General features: G+C 33.4%; 2 protein-coding genes across 2 annotated transcripts; one reads left to right on the top strand and one right to left on the bottom strand.

Annotated features, from left to right (window-relative positions):
• Positions 1-266: 266 nt before the first annotated feature.
• LOC133324414 (uncharacterized) lies at positions 267-15,020 on the bottom strand. The gene is made up of 3 exons (XM_061533252.1): positions 14,737-15,020; positions 14,362-14,673; positions 267-825 (listed from the first exon to the last, which is right to left on the bottom strand). The coding sequence occupies exons 1-3, from the start codon at positions 15,018-15,020 to the stop codon at positions 267-269; spliced, it is 1,155 nt and encodes a 384-aa protein (XP_061389236.1).
• Positions 15,021-17,256: 2,236 nt separating this feature from the next.
• Positions 17,257-19,665, top strand: LOC133324413 (DNA polymerase iota). The gene is made up of 2 exons (XM_061533251.1): positions 17,257-18,241; positions 18,307-19,665. Exons 1-2 carry the CDS (start codon positions 17,270-17,272, stop codon positions 19,663-19,665), a joined length of 2,331 nt encoding a protein of 776 aa, XP_061389235.1. The 5' UTR covers positions 17,257-17,269.
• The last annotated feature ends 2,422 nt before the right edge of the window (positions 19,666-22,087 follow it).

Below are 22,087 nucleotides of genomic sequence, written 5' to 3'. Positions count from 1 at the left end.
AAACGAAAGTTTTAGAAATTGGGGGCAGAGTCGAAGATCGTGATTCTGATTGAGACAAATGGAGCAAGAAGTTGTGGAGGGTGAATATATAGCTCGAGGTGGGGTAACACATTTAGAATTACCGACAACAATTTATTGGGGGAATGAGGTGTAGCGATATTACTAGGCCACAACTTCTTAGAAGAGGCTTGAGAATGGATTTTCTTTGGCAAGAACATATTTTTGGTGGGGAGGATGTGTTCTAAGCAAGTCAATGTTTGTATCCTCTATGTGAGGAATGTGTCTAATTCTATCCAAGAGGACAACGACGATTTATTTTTTATACTTTGCTCCCAAAGATTCAAAATCAATTTTGGCAAACGCTGCAAACAAATGTAAACAATAATCGGATCCCAATGATCCGTGGTGACTTCATAGACTGACATTGCAGCAAGACAACTATTAACTCCACACTGGATGGTTTTAAGACCAGCAACAGTTTCAACTTCTGTGGAGCGGAGTTCAAACAAACATTTAAGGTGACTATTAACAACGATACGTTTATTCTCATACGTGTCGGACAAAGCTTTCCACGCTAAAGGGAAACTAGTATTGGTGAGTGGAAATCTGGAAATGATTTCACAAGCTTCAGCGGTGGTCTTCTGTATTAAATGGCAGAGACGTTCAATGTCTGATATTTGAGAATTATTTATAAATATGGTGGTGAACAGATCCCGGAAAGTGGGCCAAGATATAAAATCGCCAGAGAAAACTTCAATGTCGATAGGTGGAACAACTAGACTATGCTTATCGACAGGTGGATTGGTGTAGCTATTGTTGGTGGAACTGCACAGTATTCGAAACGGAAGGTGAAGAGAAGGTGATAGGTGGCATATAATTGTGACAATTTGGTGGAGATGGTGAACTCGGTGGAGATGAAACTGGTTGAGATTGTGAAATTGGTTGAGCTATAGCAGGGGTACAATTACTTACAAGACTTTGAAGGCGATTGAAATGCCGATTTATGGTGGATAGATACCAAGAATACGTAATAAATGCTGTATTGTATTTTTCTTCGACGACATCAATTATATAACCCTGTGCATTCTGAGATGTCGCAAGGTATGTTTTGCACTCCTCATAGGTGCACTTTACTTTGTCTCATAACTCTCGAATTTCTGTATTGCGAATTTCGAGGTTGTATACAGAATACTGGGATTCTGGAATTCTCTCAAAGAATTCCACACTTTTTAGGACAATCCCAGTGGCTCTATTGAAGCGGGTGAGAGGAGTTATCGACATTATGTATGGTAAAGAGGGGAGACAACACAGTAGATAATATAATAATAATGCCGAAAAATAAAAAAACTCCTGTATAAACAACGAAGTATGGGGGAATTGTAATTGAATCACAACAAATGTTGCTATAGCTCAAAAGATATTTCAGCAAAACTCCAAAAAAATTGACAACAAATTTTAAAATATCGCAAATGTCTATGTTAAATAGTACAAAGTGAAGACAATTTTGAAGAATTTCTTCGCTATGCCAAACTACTTTAAAAAGACCAGAAGTTTTTTTTCTTTTTCAAATTTCCTCAAATTAAACAAAATATACCAATGAGGAGGTGAATGCAAATAATAGGGTGCGGTTGTCCAAAAAGCAAACAAGAATATATACACTGAGCAAAATTAATGTTTAAAAACAAATCAAAAATATATTTAATTGTTAAAAACAATATTAGCAAGTAATTTTGCTTGGATATATGTAACAACGGCCGATTGTAGGGTGCAAATATCCAAAATATGTAGATAATTCTACAACAAGATTTCAAATATACAAAGTCGTGGAGTAAAACACCACTACAATGAATAAAATTTGCCAAACTAATAGGAAAAACAAGTATTTCCTTACTCCGAATAATGTATGAAATTACCAAGTGTAGGGTGCAAAAGTCCAAAAAATGCTGAAAGCCTTTCAAAATGACTAATGTGCAATGCTTTGAATTGAAAACAACATCAAAAAGGGAGATGTATTCAAAAAACTAATATTTTTCACAAGCACTTTTTTATGCTCCGATTGTGGGCAATAGCTGCCGAATGTAGGGTGCAAATGTCCAAAAATCTAAAAAACCCTACTACCAATCAGTATTTATTTAAAATAATTCAAAAATATTGTTTAATATAATTATTTTTGCAAATGCACAATTTTTGTCGCTTGGTACCACTGTGCTGTAATGTGGTGAATAACGAATATCACACAAAACGGAATAAAACACAAGCGACGCTAGCAGCGAAATGTCTATGCGTAAGCAGCTACGCACGCACACGACGCGAGAAATGATCCAAAAGTGAGAGTTGGAGTCGGCAACAATTGTTGGTGTATTTTCTGTTATACCAAGGTGACGGTAGAAATACGCGCGTGGAATACACGTGTGTTGTTATTGCAAAATGAGAAGGCAAATTCTGCAATGAGAACTTACCAACGTTAGAACAATAATAACAACAGAAGTATGTTTGGTTGGTGATGGATCGATAAAACAAATAAACAAAACAACAAGATGTACTGTGGACTGTGAGGGTGATTGTTGTTATTGTTTATTTAGTAATGCAAATTCTCTAAGGTTTAGAATAGAAAAATAACAACAGCAGCGAATCGTTTGGTTGGCGAATAATGCAACAACAAATAAACCAAACGAAAAATAAGAAGAGAAGAGTTTTGTATGTTGTTATTCCAAATATTACAAATTAATTTCTCTGTTAGAAGAGACGAGGGGGAGATAACAACGCGATAAATTTGTTTGGTTGGTGAGAATTAAAACAACAAATAAACCAAACGAACAAGTTGTTGGGAGATGATGTGTGTTGTTAGTGAAAATGATAAATAGAGAAAAATCGAATATCTTTTATTGGTTAGGGGGAAAAACAACAAGAAAACCAAACTAGCAATATGTGAAGTTGTACTGCAAATAGTCGAATGGAAATAATGTGTGTTGTTATTGCAATATTAGGTGTGTCTGGTTACTTTTCCAGTAACATTTATTCAGTAAGTTCTAGTTCAGAGAGTAAGCCGTTTTTACTCTCTTTTGCGATAGTACTGAGAAAAGTAAACGGACAACATTTAGTAAGATTTAGCAAATAAACAGCTGATTCAAGAAAACATTTGATTTGCGCCAAAATAAACAAACAAACAAAGAACTTGAACTTTGATATTAAAAAAATGTTTTGAATAATTTTTGTGTTTGGTCACAAGACAGCTGATCTCAAAATGGCTGAGTTTGCAAAATCTTACTGAATAAAATTCTTTCAGTAAACTCCAGTACGATTGTTGTTGTTGAACTGTCAAACTTGCTCTCTCACTTGACTCTCTTTTACTGGATTTTTGGGTAAACAGACAACATTTGGTAACAATTGTTACCAAATATCGAGTAAACAGACAGAGCTATTATTTCGAATTCTCACTGAAGGATGATTAGTACAAGGCGATAGAATGCAAATATTTTGTATGGGAGAAAGTATGTATTAAAAAAGGAGTGGTAGTGTAAGTCGACTAAAACGACTTAAATTGCACAAGAAATGAGAACGGGTGATGTGTGTTGCTATGGTGTGATTAAAAATAAGCAATTTAGCGCAAATTAAATAGCAACAACACGGAATAATTCTCCAACGATCAACAATGCTTTTTATGACCACTACACTAGAAACAAATGTGGACTGTATTTTTGGTGAATAGGTGCACGATTGAAAGCACGCGCGTAGGGATTACTGGAAGCCGACCAATGCCAATTCAATTTCGATAGAAATTGGCAAACAAACAAGAAGGCTAACACCCGCGGTAGCTCACTTTTAACGAAATCTGAATTTACGTACCTGGGGTTAGTATGGTGTTTTGTTGATGTGGTGATGAGATGAGAGGTGATATATTCCAATGTTTTCTCCAAAGAATAAAAAAATACGGCTTCTGTCCGTGCAAACAACAACTGGTTAAGATCCGGCTCGAAGGACCAAATGTTTAGGAGGCGGGAGAGCTAAAAAAGGGAGATCGGCAACAAAAAGGCAATGTTTCTCATCCGGCTCGTACGGACCAAATGTTTAGGCGAGGAGTCTGCACTACTCCTCGCCGTTGTGATGTGTGGTGGGGGGTGATTAATTTATTAACTCTGGGGAGCGGGGTGAAGCGACAACAAGAGAACTCCCAAGCAGTTAATGGTGTATGGAAAAGAAATTGCAAAGAAAATAAAACACAAGGATTATTAGGTTAAATATCTTGGATTTATTGGTGGTTCTTTCTTTTCGAGAGTAAGAACAAAATTACCTTTGTAATTTGGGGCGGCGACATAGGCCTGTTAGTAGATAAGCGTAGACGTTATGCGTAGACAAGTTAACTCTAAGGAGGTTGGTCGACAAGTGAACGCTGTGGTTCATGCAATCACAGAGGATTGCGGTGATCGCTGAGGATCGATTGTCGTTTACTACTACATTAACATATTCCAATGGGAGAAAAGTGTCGAGCAAGGAGAGCAAACCAGCAACAACCACCGCTCGGTGGCATCTGTTGAGGTGAACCAGTTTTTTATTGTCTCTATCGATTTGTGACTAAGCTATTCATTTCATGGTCTTTGTGTCAAAGTAAAACTAGAAGCCAACAAAATGGGGACTACGTGTCTTATGTATCTTATGCCTTTAAATGATGCTTATATTTTGAAGCTCGATTTTGAGTGTTTTTTCAATTTTACTTCTAACTTTAATACGCAAAAAAAGGAATTATAAGATTATTGTAGTCGCGAATCTGGGTAATTTAACATATATATTGTGCACAGCTTCAGAGTAATACTCATCCAAAGGTGAAAATTTTGTGCGATCAAATTTCATAAAAACCTATTCTTCGGGCCAAATTTTTAGATCTGTCAACTGAATGACATGGGTTCCCGCGATCAGTAAGGTTTTTTTACGTTTTGGATGATATAAAATCTTGTTCGTGAAAATCCATCTACTAGAACGGCGGGAACTGGCCTTCCAAAAACACGAAATTTGGCAAAAACAAAATGTTTTTGAAAATATCGCGGATTTAATTGAATTTTCTGTCGATCATTTCCGTTTCAATAAATGGCCTGACACGGATTTTGAACCTTTTCGAAAACAGAATTTTAAAAACTTCAGCCGAGAGATGTACCCAATTTATTTAAAAAATAGTTTCATCCATGGTTCTAAATGGACCGCATTGAAATCGGTATAGATCGATGAATTTTTTTAGGGTGCACACCGAAATCTGATGCGCGTTAATGGCATATTGAGTTTTCGGAAATTATTCGGGTTTTGCGAGTTTTTGGGTACTTCAATGCAACATGTAGTACATCTTAGCCGTCAAATGACATTTGAATTGGAAGATAAACTTCAGTACTTCCTGAAAACCGCATGCGCATCGAATGGTTTTGAGGATTACGCGATTTAGATGCAATTTAAAAAGCAGATTTAAACATGTTTAAAATATTTATTATATTATACTTATAAGAATTTGTTTTAGAGTATCTACGGATGTAAGGTGGATTCTTTGTAATTATATATAAATTGGCCATAAAATTGTAATTGGGCTTCAATTACAAAGTAAATAAAGACAAATTAAATTAAAAAAAATATTAGTAGTGTTTGGCGGGTTATTTGGGATACCTGACTATTTTGCAAAAACAAAATACAAATGGCTTAATCCCAGTTTGTTGTTTTTATAAAAAACAACTATTTATTAGTGGGGAATGTATGGCATTGTCCGCCGAGGGGTAAGGCAGGGAAGACTATAGTTTCGGATCTCGCCACTGATCCTCATCAGTTCCCTTAGTTTTTTGTTGGGATATTCTCCCCAGAAGCTTTTAATAGCTTCTTTACAAAAAAACCTTTCAAACCCAAATGTCTCTTGTGACAATTCGAAGTTCTTACGTTACCAGCGATACGACCCCAATGAGAAGTTCGTTTCGTTGGCGCCTGACTTCGTGGTCAACAAGGCATTTACAGACAACTACAATACATTTCCCACTGCTATGTGTCGTCACTTTGTGACGAATGCACATAACGTTGTTGTTGGTATTGCTACTTAAGCAATAAACCAACCAGTATGACCGTGCCTCGTCTACAACTTCAGTAGTGTTTGGCGGGTTATTTGGGATACCATTTGTATTTTGCCAATGTCATACATTCCCCACTAATAAATAGTTGTTTTTTATAAAAACAACAAAATGGGATTAAGCCTGACTATTTTGCAAAAACAAAAAAAAAAATTATATATATTTGTAATATAGTTTTTTTACATTTATTCCTATTTATTGAACCCCATACTTTATCCGAATGGTCTTGCTACAATCCGCTAGGTGTATACTTATACACAAGAAGTGATTATTTTTATATATGTAATTTTTTCGGCGAAATTCAGGTAAAATAGAAGAATAACCCCAACATTTGTTTCTGAAATTTCTTGTAAAAAAAAACTAAAAAATAAATATGATGATTTCTTCGAACCAAAAACAAACAATTTTCCTCAATATCTTGTTTTGTTGTCGCTGAAATTTACAAACCGCTACAAAGACTAGTGTGTTTTTTATATTATTTGATCCATCATGGTGTTTAGATTATATAGATATCTTTAAATAAATTTTCAGGTTGATTCATGTCATTAATATAATGAAAATATTGACGTATCTCCTATATTTTTATTATTTTTCTCATATTTCGCAAAGATGTGCAACTTTTTCACAATTATTATAATATATTCATATTCTTTTTTTACGATTGGAGATATATATCAACGTTTTTGGTCAATATAGTAAATCGCGTAATTTTAAGAAATTTTTCTTATGCCCAACATTAAAACCTCGATAACTTCTGTGCGCATCAATCAAAAATTTGATCGCGAACGGTTTCGGAGTCAGAACATTTTTCTCTATATGTGTACCAAAAATCATTGATGTACCACGTACCATGCATCAGATACAACAACAAATATTTTACAAAAACAACATTGTTGTTATAGAAATTAAATTGTCATGCTGACAATTAGTTTTTGTCAAAAATGAACAAAAACTAATATTTACTTGTTTTCATTTTTTCTCAACAAATAATCTATGAGGAATTGAAATCTTTTGTTTTTGAAAATTTACCACATCCTGCCCGTTGCTCCTATATATATATATATATATATATGTATATATATATGGGCAATATTGCCAATTTTTTAATATTCCATTTTCAAAAAATCAGTTTTTTTGTTTTTGTGGCACATCAATGATTTTTGGTACACACATAGAGAAAATTGTTCTGACTACGAAACCGTTCGCGATCAAAATTTTTGGTTGATGAGCGCAAAAGTTATCGAGGTTTTAATTTTGGGCATAAGAAAAAATCTTAAAATTACGCCGTTTATTATATTGACCAAAAACGTTGATATATATCTTCCTCCGTAAAATAAGAATATGAATATATTATAATAATCACGATAAAGTTGCACATATTCGCAAAATATGAGAAAAATACAAAATATATAGCAGATTACATCAATATTTTCAATATATTAATGACATACACACACCTAAAAAATAATTTATAAATATCTACATAATCTAAACATCATGATGAATCAAATTATATCAAAATCACACAAGTCCGTGTAGCGGTTTCTAAATCAAAGCGACAACAAAACAAGATATTGAGGAAAAATATTTGTTTTTGGTTCGAAAAAATAATGTCATCATATTTATTTTTTTTTTTTAATTGTATACAAGAAATTTCAGAAAAAAAATGTTGGGGTTATTCTGCTATTTTACCCGAATTTCCGAAAAATTGACATATATAATAATAATCACTTTTTGTGTATAAGTATACGCCTTGCGGATTATATCAAGACCCTTGATAAATCTTAGAATTCTATAAATAGGAATAAATCTTAAAATAAAATAATATTATGAAATATACATTTTAAATTGCGTGTAAATCGCGTAATTCTCAAAATCATTTGATGCGCATGCGGTTTCCAGGAAGTACTGAAGTTTATCTTCCAATCCATATATATTTTGCTAAATTTCATTTGACGGCTAAGATGTGCCACACGTTACATTGAAGTACCCAAAAAATCGTAAAACGCGAATAATTTTCGAAAACTCCATATGCCATTAACGCGCATCCGATTTCGGTGTGCACCCTAAAAAAATACATCGATCTATACCATTTCAATGTGGTCCATTAAGATCCATGGATGTGCCAGCACAATCTATTTTTGAGATAAATTGGGTACATCTCTCTTTCGGCTGAAGTTTTTAAAGTTCTCTTTTCGAAAAAAGATCAAAATCCGTATGAAGTCATTTATTGAAGCGGAAATGATGTACAGAAAACGCAAGTAAATCCGCGATATTTTCAAAAACATTTTTTGCCAAATTTCGTGTTTTTGGAAGGCCAATTCCCGCCGTTCTAGTAGATGGATTTTCACGAAGAAGATTTTATATCATCCGAAACGTAAAAAACCTTATTGATCGCGGGTACAGATCTAAAAATTTGGCCCGAAAAATAGGTTTTTTAGAAATTTGATCGCACAAAATTCGCACCTTCGGATGAGTATTACTCTGAAGCTGTGCATACTACATACACAAAATACATATCAAATTACGCAGATTCGCGACTACAATAATCTTATAATCGATTTTTATAAATTCCTGTTTGCGTATTAAAGCTTGAAGTAAAATTAAAAAAACACTCAAAATCGAGCTTCAAAATGTCAGCATCATTTAAAGGTAGATGCAGTTAAAATTTTGAAAAATGATACATAAGGGTCGTAGTCCCCATTTTGTTGGCTTCTAGATTTATTTTGACACGAAGACCGTGCAATCGATAGAGAACATAAAAAACTGGTTCGCCTCAACCTGTTTTTACACATTTTTTACATTAAAGTAGACACAGCTTCCACCAAAATAAAGTTTGGAGGTCAATATCATGAACAGTTTGCAACGACAGAACAATTAACCCAATACTATTCACTTTTTTTCATATACTTAAGTAGTTCCCGAGTTATAAAGGGGTTGAACCTCCGCTTCAGCTATGTTAAAAAATTGGCAATATTGCCCATATATTTATTTATTTAAATGTGGCTTCCAAATCAGCCCTTCTCAGTGGAAAAGTTTTGTGCCATAAATCGCCGCTCAAAGACCATAATGAAGATTGTGTTACTTAGCCAGTATACCAATATTGTCTTAAGCGTATGTGAAATTCTTGGGCCGAGGTACGGCTTTTCAATTTAAATAAATATATGAAGATCCACTACGGAATCTATCCTTAATTGCAAAGATTTTGTGCCTAACTATGAGTTAAGCTGGACATCCGTCGAATATTTTGCAAATACCAATGGGCAGATTCCAATATAAATTTTCCTTGCTTTTGAGGGTAGTTGAGGATTTATATCAGTGTTAAACAGAACTAAATTAAGAGTAAGTGTGTGAGAGCGTAACTGAGAGATCATCATCAAAAATGAGTGACGGAAAGAGACTCAAGGAGAAAACGTGTTTAACCATCACCGCTATCGTACTATTTTGTGCATTAGTGATTTATATCCTACACGTACGGACAACTCAATATAATCTTCTTGCAATTTGTGATATTTTCGTGAGAAAGCGCTAGAAACATTATAGAGGCCCATATGTGTGACAAACACCAATACAGGCTCCTTGAAAATTTTAAAGGTCCATATTTCAGCGGCCTATAATCAGGAACCCAATGAAAAAAACATTTTTCGTCATTTGAGGCTTGTAACATTTTCTGTTCCTATAAATGCATTTTTTGTTGTTGAGCATAATTTAAATTTGAAGGGAATGAAACGTCGAAGAAATTTCAGGGACCGAAAATAACAGTTATTTTTTAAAATGCGAACAAAAAAATCTTCATGTTGGAGACATGGGACACCAATAGTGTCATATACCAATAGATTCGTATTGAGGAGCCCATTAAGGATATTGAGTGATCTTGAGAAAACGCTCTCAGTTCCCATGTTAAGGATTATTTTTTAACGGAAAAAATAAACGTTGATTTTTAACTGTTAAAAATGATTTTTATTTTTTCCGTCAAAAATAAAAGTCTTTTTGGGACTTTTATTTTTTCCGTCAAAAATAAAAGTCTTTTTGGGACTTTTTTTTCCGTCAAAAATAAAAGTCTTTTTGGGATTTTTATTTTTTCCGTCAGAAAATAAAAGTCTTTTTGGATTATTATTTTTTCCGTCAGGAAATAAAACTCTTTTTATGTAAAGAAGTTTAACAACTTGTAATCAGTTATTAAATTACAATTTATAAATCTCTGTCCTTATTACAATAAGTGTACACATAAGTAATCAAGATCAAAGTAAAAAATATTTGTTATAAATTTTTAAAAAATAGTCTAGTGTATGAATATAAATTAATATAAATTAAAGAATCATTCCCCTGACTAGTAGGTCAAAGGTTATATAACTGGTACCAAACTCTATATGTTTATTTACGTAAAAAGACTTTTATTTTCTGACGGAAAAAATAAAAATCACAAAAAGACTTTTATTTTTGACGGAAAAAATAAAAGTCCCAAAAAGGCTTTTATTTTTGACGGAAAAAATAAAAGTCCCAAAAAGACTTTTATTTTTGACGGAAAAAATAATAATCCAAAAAAGACTTTTATTTTTGACGGAAAAAATAAAAATCCCAAAAAGACTTTTATTTTTGACGGAAAAAATAAAAATCATTTTTAACAGTTAAAAATCAACGTTTATTTTTTCCGTTAAAAAATAAATAATTAAAGTGGATTTTTTTTATTTAGGTCACAAATAACAGTTTTTTTTACCTGATTTGATATAAGTTATAACCGTTACGGTCCCTGAGAAATTTCTTTTGACAATTTATTTCACAAACAATAAAGAAAAAACTTCAAAACCATATGATTGCCACTTACACCTTATTAAATACGCATTGATAAAGACTCTGTAATATCATTAATCTATCTTGTACGAACTTATTCAAATCAGTTGTTTGTGCCAAGCGAGAGATTCATTCGGAAACAATGCATCACAAATCATATTTAAAATTGGGTTTTAATGGCGTTTCATCTTAATTTTGTGATTTTAAATAAATTATACATATAACATATTAATCCATTTTTTATTTCAAAATATAGTAACTTCGGGTAATGTGGACCATGCGTCTAATGTGGACCACCCCTCATATCTTAAAAATGTTTGAAATATGTCAATGTCGCCTTGATAAATGTTTTCCTAATTAGTGAAAACAAACATCAAACTTGGTTTTCAATAAATAATTGCAATGTTAAAAATGTAGTAGTAGAAAATGTAGCTCTGATTGTAAAAGTGTGGTTTGGACATTTTTTAGCACAACAGTCGAACGTTTTTGCAAAATAGTAGAACACTTAGTTTTTCTAGAATATAAAATGTTATGTGTTTTTTCTTGTTTTCTTTAACAAAAATATACGTTTAGCTGTAATTACAATCGATGATCTTTAATTTTTATTCATTTTTGAAACCGATAATTATTTTTAAATAAAAATATTCAATGTCGGGTAATGTAGACCATTGCCCGAAAATTGGAACCTTTTCATGAGGATGAGTTCGAAACATGGACGCATTTAATATCCGAGGAGGTATTCTATCCTCTGAAAACTCCATATGCGAAATTACAGGTGCTTCGGTTGGATAATGAAGGAAGGACCTTCAAAATACCACTAAAAAAATGAGGGTGGACCACTAAAAAAATGGGACCTTTTCATGGGGACGAAACATGGGCGCATTTAATATCCCAGGAGGTATTCTATCCTCTGAAAACTCGATATGCGAAATTACAGATGCTTCGGTTGGATAATGAAGGAAGGACCTTCAAAATACCTTCCTTTAACATACTGATCCTCATTACCCACACATACTGGTCTACATTATCCGTCAAGTTATTTTTATTAGCAGTTTACAGTTTTTTGAAATATAATGCAATAACATTTTTATTGACAAATATATATAATGTTTGACCTGGAATATCTATAGTCAACAAGACTACTATGTTGTGAAAACAATTTGTTTTTATTTTTTACCGTTGTTACGCCCACAATATCAAAAACAGAAAATGGTGGTCCACATTACACGAAGTTACTCTATCAAAAATGAGTGTAAAGAATTCACTTCAAACGTGTGTAAAGAGTGTAACAGAACAGCTCGACGTGTGTCCGATACACTTCTACCGTTGAAGTCTAGGTAGTGAAGTCTACAAGAATTTGTGTAAAAAAATCTTTAGAATCTGTTTGTGTTGGCAAAATATTTTTGGCATATCAAAATACAACAAATAATGTTTGTTGTAGAAATTCGCCGATGCGGCTACATTATATATCTACCTTAATTGAAGTGATTGATAGAAAAAAATGAAAAAAAAAAAAATATGTAGAAAGTACCTGGGGTAGATTCGGCATTTTAAAGAGGGGTACATTCGGCCATATACAGAAAGTGTTATATAATTTCTCTAAATTTATTTTAATTTTAAATTTATTTATCCTTTAATATGATTAATTTAATATTGTTCATTATTACATATATAAGACCAAACGTCTTTCTATTGACGAAAATATAAAATATAGCCTTAAACGTCAAGCATTGGTGGCATATTGAAACAAAATAGAACCTTTAGAGGATCTGAATTCCAACCAGACTGATAGCAACGCCGAAACTACCGGCTATCTGTAAACTGTAAAAATATTTACCTAATACTAATTTATCATATGTTTTTGGTACTAGTTTTTATAATTAAATATCAGAGGACAAAGTATTTATATTTCGACGCCTCCGAAGAATAGTATGCTAAGTCTGAAAAGTAAGTTTTTCAGCAGAAGCTCTCAAAGTATGGAAGTTTCTTAAATCTTACGTACCATGCTAAGTACATTTTTGCTTATATCTTTGGTTTGGATTGGGCGATGATTACCAAAATTTCAGAGAATTTAAATTAAGGACCGTATTATCTAAAAACGTAAAGAACTTTAAAACATGCTAAGTCGACTTAGCATACTATGGTTAGGAGGCGTCGATTTGTTAAATAAGAACTAAAATATATCGCTTTTAAAAAAGTGCCGCATGTCCCCCAGGTTCTCCTAATACCAACCAAGGTATATTACACCAAAACAGCATTAATTCGCCGGAGGTAGATACAAAAATAAAAAAAATATAATTTTGAGGAAACCCCAAATCTGTATGAATATAGAATGTTTCAGTGGTGACCATATAACGACGGTCAAGGTACTGGCAAATTTGGACCTTTTAAGCGATATACATATATAAATAATAAAATAAATTCAATTTTTGTACTTCTACGTGGCATCTATATATATATAAACAAATTTTGTATGTTACCGATGGATGCATAAACCGATGAAAAGATAGATGTTAGAAAGTGTTTTGTTTGAAAATTCAAAAACCGCTGAACATCAAGCTACCCTAGATAAAATCAAACCTACCCTAGATAGCATCAAAAGTAATAACAAATCTGAAATAACATAGATATTCTATGCTAATATCTTACAGATTACCACTTCAAAATACGCATCATCGCTATAAAAATTGGGGTGATACAAGGGGGGAATTTCCTCCCAATTGAAAATAATTTATCTATACATAGAAAAAAGGAAACATTTTTGGATGTAAACACAAAAATCACTGATTGGACTTTGCAGAGATTTTCGGAGTCAGTCATGGAAATAGGATAGGCAAAATAAACTTCCAAAATTTCGCGAGGACGAGTTCTTATAGCTTCAACCGTAATCATACCTCTGAACAAAAATCTATTTTCTATGCATATATCTGAACATCTTGGAACAGAAAAAGAAAAATTGCTTTGTGATTTTCTTCAGATTTTTTTTCTCATTGTTAAAAGAAAAAGTCGATATTAATGCAATAATGTATATTAATTATATATTGAATGTATATGAAAGAAAGAACTGCTAAGCTCGATATTTTATAATTTGGAAACACACTGTTTTGTATATTTGAAAAAATTAAGATTATTGGTTACTGGTAATGTAATTTACATCCCCCAATGACATTCCCATGTTAAATTCAATTTGCATAATTGAAGTAATAAAAATGAATCACATACTATTTATTGATTTCATTCAAGAATAAATACAATATTCAGTCAAATCATATGGTCGATAAATTGCACGAGTAAGAAAAGTACATTTTTGTCAATGAATAATATGCAAAATGTATCCTGTGGAATGGAAGAAATAATATATATCGACTACAGCTCTGAGTTACTGTACGTAAGAGGAAATAAAACAATTTTTTATTTAGAATGTATTACAACTAAACCTTATATATGTACATGCATATAACCCGTGAAATATCGCTACAGACAACTGTTTTTGCATGTTTTTCCAAGCCACTCATCACTGCCATCACAACAGTCACAAATTCCATCGTTTATCCGACTACTAGGAACAAATACATCCCGTCCTCGTCCAGTAATATGCCGTTTCTGGTATTTACAATAGAACTTGCCATTTTTGCAGGCGTTAGTGCTGGGTTCGTCACTGCCGTCCGACACACAATCGCAATAGTCATCATTCACACGTTCGAATGGTATTTCTATACTGCCATCCAGGCAGCGAAATTTGCCCTCAAAATTCGGTTTGTACGAATCGTAATCGAACAGTCTTATACCTCTGCAAAAGTATTGGATTGTTATATATAATTTGCTCTTCATTTCTTGTCCCTTTAATGCTAACCTTATAATTTTAATGCCTACATCTTGAAAAGTATTTGAGTCCACCTCACCTTCCTCAGAAACATCTGTTTGTTTACGTCCCAATGACGCCTGTATTTGTTTATGTCTCTTTCGTAAATCTCTCATTGTGCCCTCCAGAGCATTGGGAAGATGGTTTATGGAAACGGCTTGATAGACGAAGAAAACAATGCCCAGGAAAAATATTCCTAGTAGAAACATCTTGGACTTTTGTTTGTAAAATGGGACATAATATATGTGTTCCCGTTTAACCCATGTTTTTTTCATTATGCTGCGCGTACTCACTATTCGTCAACTTTTTTTGTTTTGTTTATCAACAATTGTTAGTCGGTCCCATTATGACAGATAAACATGGTTGCCATATTTTTAATGATAACCAAAATAAACAAATTTGAGTCGCCCAGTTCACAAATCCAAAAACTGCACCATGGTAGAATTAAAAAAGGTAACTGCAATACTCAGCTGATTTGATTCCAACGTAATACTCGTGTCAATTTGAATATGAGAAATTACATTTTGTAAAGTGACCCAGCTGGAAAATTGTGTACAAATTTCGAAATTATTCTTTATTAAATGTAATTTCTTATTAAATTTCCCTAGTGGGAAGATTTGAAGCACTAAATCAGTTTTCATAAAATAATTCCCTATTTCTATCATTTTAATTGACAATTAAAACCCCACTGGTTTAACTAATTCCGGTACAATGTAAATGTACTGTTATTGATAACTTACTAAAAAAAATAATAACAATGAAAAAATACACATCTACGTTGTTGAATTATTCACAAATCATAAATGTCTTCTTGCCAATGTCACACATTTTGTATTCATCTTTGGCATAACAACCCACAATGTAAAAAAAAAATAATTTATGAGTAGCTATGACCTATCTTGAGTAATTGTACCATGGTTCTACAGTTCCTTTGTATTATAGTAGTAATAAAAAATACCTTCCTGAAGAATTTCGTAAAAGTCAACATCATATAAAGTGTGTATCATGATACAACAAATAAGGTAACCTCATGCTCACACATGACCAATTTTTTTATTATTTTGACAACCCATCATTGTCAAAATAGTTTTGACATGCCTTATAAATATGTATGTATATGTGACAAATACATACATACAGTTGTTAGTTACAAAACAGAAAAAAAAAACATTTGTTTACAAATTTAAAACAATGCTTTCAAAACAAATTTATTTAAAAAATGTTTTCCGAATATCTGTAAAAGCTGAAGAATGCAATTTTGCAAGGATAATAATTTTAAATATTTCCAGAAAGAAAGGTATTTTTCATGCAATGCCATCTTCGTCAAATGCGGTTAAACAACATAATTTTCAAAATGCTGAACATGTTCCACAAAATATGCATATGGAAGTGAAATAAAATTAGCTTCGTTGTTTAAAGGCTGATTTTTCTAGAAGTGCTCAATGTTTTTTTTTATTAAAGGAGAGATATTCTTTTATAAGAGTGTTAGTGTTCTATCTGGAGGTATTCTTATAGAGTTCGGGTCTTATTAGAGATCTGGAGGTATTCTTATGGAAGAGCCGGATGTCTTCTCATAGAAGAGCTAGAGGCCTTCTCATATATGTACGAGCTGGTGGTATTTTTATAAAAGAGATAGATATTTTTAAACTAGATCTTCCTATAGAAGAGTTTGAACGGGATAAAGATGTGGATATATTCTTAAAAAAGGAATAGCTGAAGGCTTTCTTAATTTAAAAATGTTTATATTTGTTTTCTTCTCTGTTCTCATCGCCCCCTTTTCGCTGTTCGTTAAAATATTTGATTTGCTTCATTGCATATTGAAAAACAAAACGTAAATAAACAAAACAATTTTTGTTTTAATGACATTCAAAAACAGCAAAAACATTCATGTTGTATTTGACGTGCTAAGGTACAAAAACGCACTGTTGTATTCAAATTTTCGAAACGAGACTACCTTTATATGGGAACACAGCTATTATCAATATCACGTACCATTCAAATGCAACACTGGCATGTACGAAAAAATACATCGTTCATTAGACAGTACCAAAAATTACAATTGTTAAAAGTCAGAAATAATTAAATTGTGGAAAGTTTTTTCTTCTGAAGGCAAATATTGTAAGCCTTCAAATATATCATACCAAATCACAATAAGGATTCAAATGCGCATCAAGTCAAACATTCTCCCTTCACAACAAATTGCACACTATGTACGGCTGGTATAGAGAGTACCTTTACTGATTATATTTACATTTGTGAATTTAAATTGCATATTGTAAATCTTTTAAAATTGTATTGCATACCTACATACGTTTGTTGTTAATAATAAAACTAAGAAGCCTGTGTATTGGATTTTCATTTCGACTTCTTTGTCATTATAAGTTTTGTGTACACCATCAGCTGCTCCAGTTGCGCGTCGTGTAGCAAATAAAGTCGCGCCGAAATTTTGCACCGTATTTTGTTTTGGGGAAATAATTGAGATTTGTTCTTTTTTATTTTCAGATACTTGCATACAATTAGCAACATGGATTTTGCCAGTGTACTGCAGAAAAACGAGCCACACCAGCGTACGATAATTCATATAGACATGGATTATTTTTACGCGCAAGTGGAAGAGATTAGGGATCCTTCGCTAAAATCCCGACCTTTAGGAGTGCAGCAGAAGAATATTGTCGTAACATGTAACTATAACGCTCGAGCGAAAGGCGTCAAAAAGCTGATGTTGGTTTCGGAGGCTAAGAAACTGTGCCCGGATTTGGTGTTAGTGGTTGGCGAAGATTTAACTCCTTATAGGCAAATGTCGCAGAAAATATTCGAAATTCTACTCAATTATACACCATTAGTTGAAAAGTTAGGTTTCGATGAGAATTTCATGGATGTTTCAATGCTGGTGGAAAGGAGAGAACAAGAAAAAAATCAACAGGAGAACGATGATATCGACGAACCCACCGTTGCTGGTCATATATATCCTTCCGACGGTACTACTTTGAATGCCTGTCGCTGTGGCTGTGCCTATCGCTTAGCTTTGGGAACACAAATTGCCCAGGAAATAAGGGAAGAGTTAAACATTAAGCTTGGTGTAACTTGTTGTGCAGGTATTTCGTATAACAAACTATTGGCGAAGCTTGTAGGTTCCCAGTATAAACCAAACCAACAAACTGTTTTGGTTTCCTCTCATGCTGAGCAATTTATGCGAGAATTATGTGATTTGAATCGGATCACAGGCATTGGCCAGAAAACTGAATCTCTTTTGCTTGAAAGCGGTGTCAAAAATGTTGAAGAACTGCAGAGGTGCGATATTGATTTTCTTAAGAAGAAATTCGGCTTTGAAACTGCCACAAAGCTAAAGGATCTTGCCTTTGGGCGTGATAATTGTGCTGTTCGTCCGACTGGAAAACCTAAAACTATTGGTTTGGAAGACTCATGCAAACCGATATCGGTAAGGACTGATGTCGAGGAGCGATTTCGTCTACTGCTGCTGAGACTCATGGAACAGGTAAATTGAGACATGGCGTTTTCGAATAGTGTTAACTTAATTTTTTATATACCTCTATTTTCTAGGTTGCTGAAGATGGACGTATACCAATATGTATAAAAGTAGTATTGCGGAAATTTGACTCACAAAAAAAGAGCAGCCACCGTGAAACCAAACAAGCCAATATACTACCGTCGCTGTTCAAATCATATTCATGCGCCGACAGCGGTGGCCCTAAAGTGGTGCTTGCAGATGGAGCTCAAGAAAAACTTCTCAAAATTATTATGCGATTATTTGAAAGGGTTGTGGATCTAAACAAACCATTTAACATTACGCTGATTGGATTGGCATTCTCGAAGTTCCAACAACGTAAGGTAGGATCGTCATCGATTGCCAACTTCCTTATTAAAAAAACCGATTTGGAAGTTCAATCAATTACATCGTTAACTAATGATGTCGACACCACTGGTGTTAATGCAGACGGTGCGTGTGGTTCCATTCCGAACCAGTCTAACAATGACAATGAAGCATTTCGTTCATCGCCTACAACCTTTCAGCCAAGTGATCAATTTTACCGCCGGCGCACGACGGCGGCATCTCCTATTCCTATGCTTGTGGATAATGGTTCGGAATCTGGAGCAACAAATTCAGACTTTTCAGATTTTTCAGAAACTGAGGTTGAACCTTCTCCGAAAAAGAGTAGAATAAGTCGATTACTGCTTAATAAACGTCGTTGCTTCGGGAGCACTACTGTTTATAATTCCACATGCGAGTCCGCCGCGGATGTTGCCTCACCGAGTAAATTGCGAGTTTGTGATTTGCGACTGAATTCTAGAGACAGCGACAGAGATTTTTCAATGACATGTCCATCGCTCTCACCGTCCTTATCAAGTGCCTCTAACAATAACATACCGACATCGCCATTATCGTTTTCAACAACTGCCACAACCCAGACCATGTCAGTTCAATGTTCGAACTTATCTGATAGTTTAGAAGATTTTCGCACAAACGCTTTACTTTTTTCACAACAACATACAGCTGTTTCTCCGCCAAGCACAAATAATATTCCCATGGATTCTGGGACTGAGGCCGATCAACGCGAAACTACCGACATTGCTAAACTTACTTCTGCCCATAATACTGCACCAAACATTACCGGCAGTCTTGCCAACATTCCGTGCCCAGCTGGCGTTGACCCACAGGTTTTTAATGAGTTACCAGTCGATGTTCAAAACGAATTAATAGCTTCGTGGCGAAGCTCTCTGGCAGCTGCTGCTGCAGCCGTCGCAAATGGAACTTTATCTTCTCTCAGTCCTAATGGAGCAACTAATGCATCACAGAAACCTAGTGTAGTAAGCAGTTCCGCTAAAGCTGGCGGTGGTGGAGTTAATTCGACAACCACTCAAAAGAATACTCTATATCGCTATTTTTTGAGAAATAAGTGAATTTATTTTACCTTTGAATTATTTCTGAACATTGTAGTTCCCTCATCGAATAAAAGAATAAGAGTTAAAATAAAATGATTTTGTACGTATCAGATATATGAAAGAAAAACCTTTTTATTCGAAATGTACTTCTTATAAAACGTGTATATTATAAATAAATCCAGTTAAGAGGTTTATACTCAATAAATATAGATTACATTATTATTTGCTAACCACTAAAACGTAAATTGTTTAATGTGACTCTACATTTGGCAAATAAGGTAAGCGATAATTCCGCGATCAGCTAATCGATAAAATCGAATAAATTACTTAAGATATTCTAAATTTTTAATCGTGAAAAAATGTGTACCGTCTTATTTATACGACATATTATGCGCAGTATTTTCGTTATAATTAAAAGAAACCTAATTTAGGTTTGAAAATGTGGCAACATGTACGGTATGTGAAGCAATTGTTTATGCAATTTGGTGCCACAACTACGACAAGATAACGAATAAATTTATTCGTATTTATCCGATGGTAAAAACCGGGTTGAATTATGTCAAAGACATAACAAATAATGAGAAGAAATCTTCGTGATTAGATCACAACATAATTATGTGTCTATTACATTTCATTTCGATATTTCCTCATCTAAAATCTAAAGTGGACAATTTTTATTTTTTTTTTTTCTCTACAACCTTTATTAGTATCAACATTGTTTTTGGAGACATATCCTATCCCCATTCTTTACATAATCAGCCTTATTGTGGACATCAATTCACCGTGAATCGTTCTTCCAGAATTCGCCGCGAATATTTTTTTCGCCTTTTCACTTTCCCTTTATTCGAAATCAAGGTCGAAAGTGAAAAAAAATCCGCTTTGGGGAAAAATTTGTTATTCTTGATTACAGGGAGTGGGAGAATGTGATGACATTGTGTGCGAAATTTTTCGCAAATAATTTTAAAGGGAGCTATCTAAAACAATATAAGTATTAAATATTTTTTATCAAAATTATATACAAAATCACCATTATTACAATAGGCGAAGTCGTTGTACGGCAGCTTTCCTAGGCGTATTCGAATGTGTTGTCGTAGTTGTTTTTGGTCGGTATCAAGGTAGATATACAAGGTAGCCGCATCGGCGAATTTCTACAACAAACATCGGTTGATGTATTTTGATATGTCAAAAATATTTTGCAAAAAAAAAAAAAAGATTGACAAGATTTTTTTACACAAATTCTTGTAGAAAATGTTAATAAAAGTAATGCCAAAAAAGCTATTCGAAATTCGGAGATTTTCATTTATAATTTTGTTTTTTTAATTTTTTGGTTCAACATTACAACAACATTTTTGACATTTATTTGTCCAACAGCTGGGCCGATGCGGCTACCTTATTAAATATACCTTGATCGGTATTATGTATTTACGACAACGCTAAATATTGTAATAGATTCTTTTACTCTGTTACAAAACCAAAGCAAAAATTTCGCTTTTATAGTACGTTTACATTTAACCGGATTTCGTTAACCCAGTGGGTTTCAATTGTCAATTCCTTTGCATATATGTCAAATAAATCCTCATAAAGTAGGTTAACCCGGTGAAAAAGTTCTAGTGTACATGCCGTTTAGAACCCTTTAAATATTGCTTGGGAAAAATGTCCAGCCTTATTCTGGATGTCAATTCCACGTGAATTTAATCGTTCTTCCCCATTGACTTTTTTTTGATTTCGCAGATTTCTTCCCAACGGTCTTTGACATCGTTCAATGCGGTTTTTGCCATCATAAAAAATGTTCTTTTATTTGTAATCTGTTGTATATACAGTATTTTTCGGTTAACTGCACAACGAAATTTGCACAGATTTTTGTTCAATTAACCGAGGAACCAATTATCCGAACCCGCTTAATTGAATAGGTTGTTCAATTACAGTAATCACGTATAATTGGAACTACTAATGATTTAAAAAAATCCAATGTCAAATACAAATTACGCTTTCTCGCAGTTTTTCCTTAGCAATAAACATATGTTTTGAAATAGTAGAGATGCCACCTAGTCTTTTTCACAAATTATGTCCAATTAAGCGGGAAAACCAATTAACAGGGTTTAATTATCCGAGAAAATTTGCATGTATTTTCCTATGAAATATTTTTTGCCCCATCATGTGGTTCAATTAAGCGTGGAAACCAATTAACCGTAGGGCCAATTAACCGAAAAATACTGTATATATATTTTTATGTACTTCAAGTAGGTTGGTGAAACGATCAGCGTTACGTACCACAACTGGGTAATCTGTTGTATTTCTTGCATCAAATTTCATCAAAACAATAAACAGCTGTTTCACATGCCAGATCCTTCATATTTCACATTTATATTGTTATAAAGTTTAAATACAATAAAAAGGAACATTTTTTTAATCAATAAATATTACATTACAACTTAAATTA

This window comes from Musca vetustissima, unplaced genomic scaffold (genome assembly GCF_032173495.1).
Source record: "Musca vetustissima isolate MV318-11 ecotype Yass unplaced genomic scaffold, APGP_CSIRO_Mvet_v1 utg6130, whole genome shotgun sequence".
NCBI classification, from domain to species: domain Eukaryota; kingdom Metazoa; phylum Arthropoda; class Insecta; order Diptera; family Muscidae; genus Musca; species Musca vetustissima.
This window is presented reverse-complemented; position numbering and strand designations above follow the sequence as displayed.

Bases quoted from the DNA above. Each gene is read 5' to 3' on its own strand.
- LOC133324414 (XM_061533252.1), bottom strand. From the start codon at position 15,020: ATGAAAAAAACATGGGTTAAACGGGAACACATATATTATGTCCCATTT. The intron at 14,674-14,736 runs GTTAGCATTAAA...ATACTTTTGCAG, and splicing joins GTAGGCATTAAAATTATAAG to AGGTATAAGACTGTTCGATT. The intron at 826-14,361 runs GTAGCGATATTT...AATACTGTGCAG, and splicing joins ACATGCAAAAACAGTTGTCT to TTCCACCAACAATAGCTACA.
- LOC133324413 (XM_061533251.1), top strand. From the start codon at position 17,270: ATGGATTTTGCCAGTGTACTGCAGAAAAACGAGCCACACCAGCGTACG. The intron at 18,242-18,306 runs GTAAATTGAGAC...TCTATTTTCTAG, and splicing joins TGCTGAGACTCATGGAACAG to GTTGCTGAAGATGGACGTAT.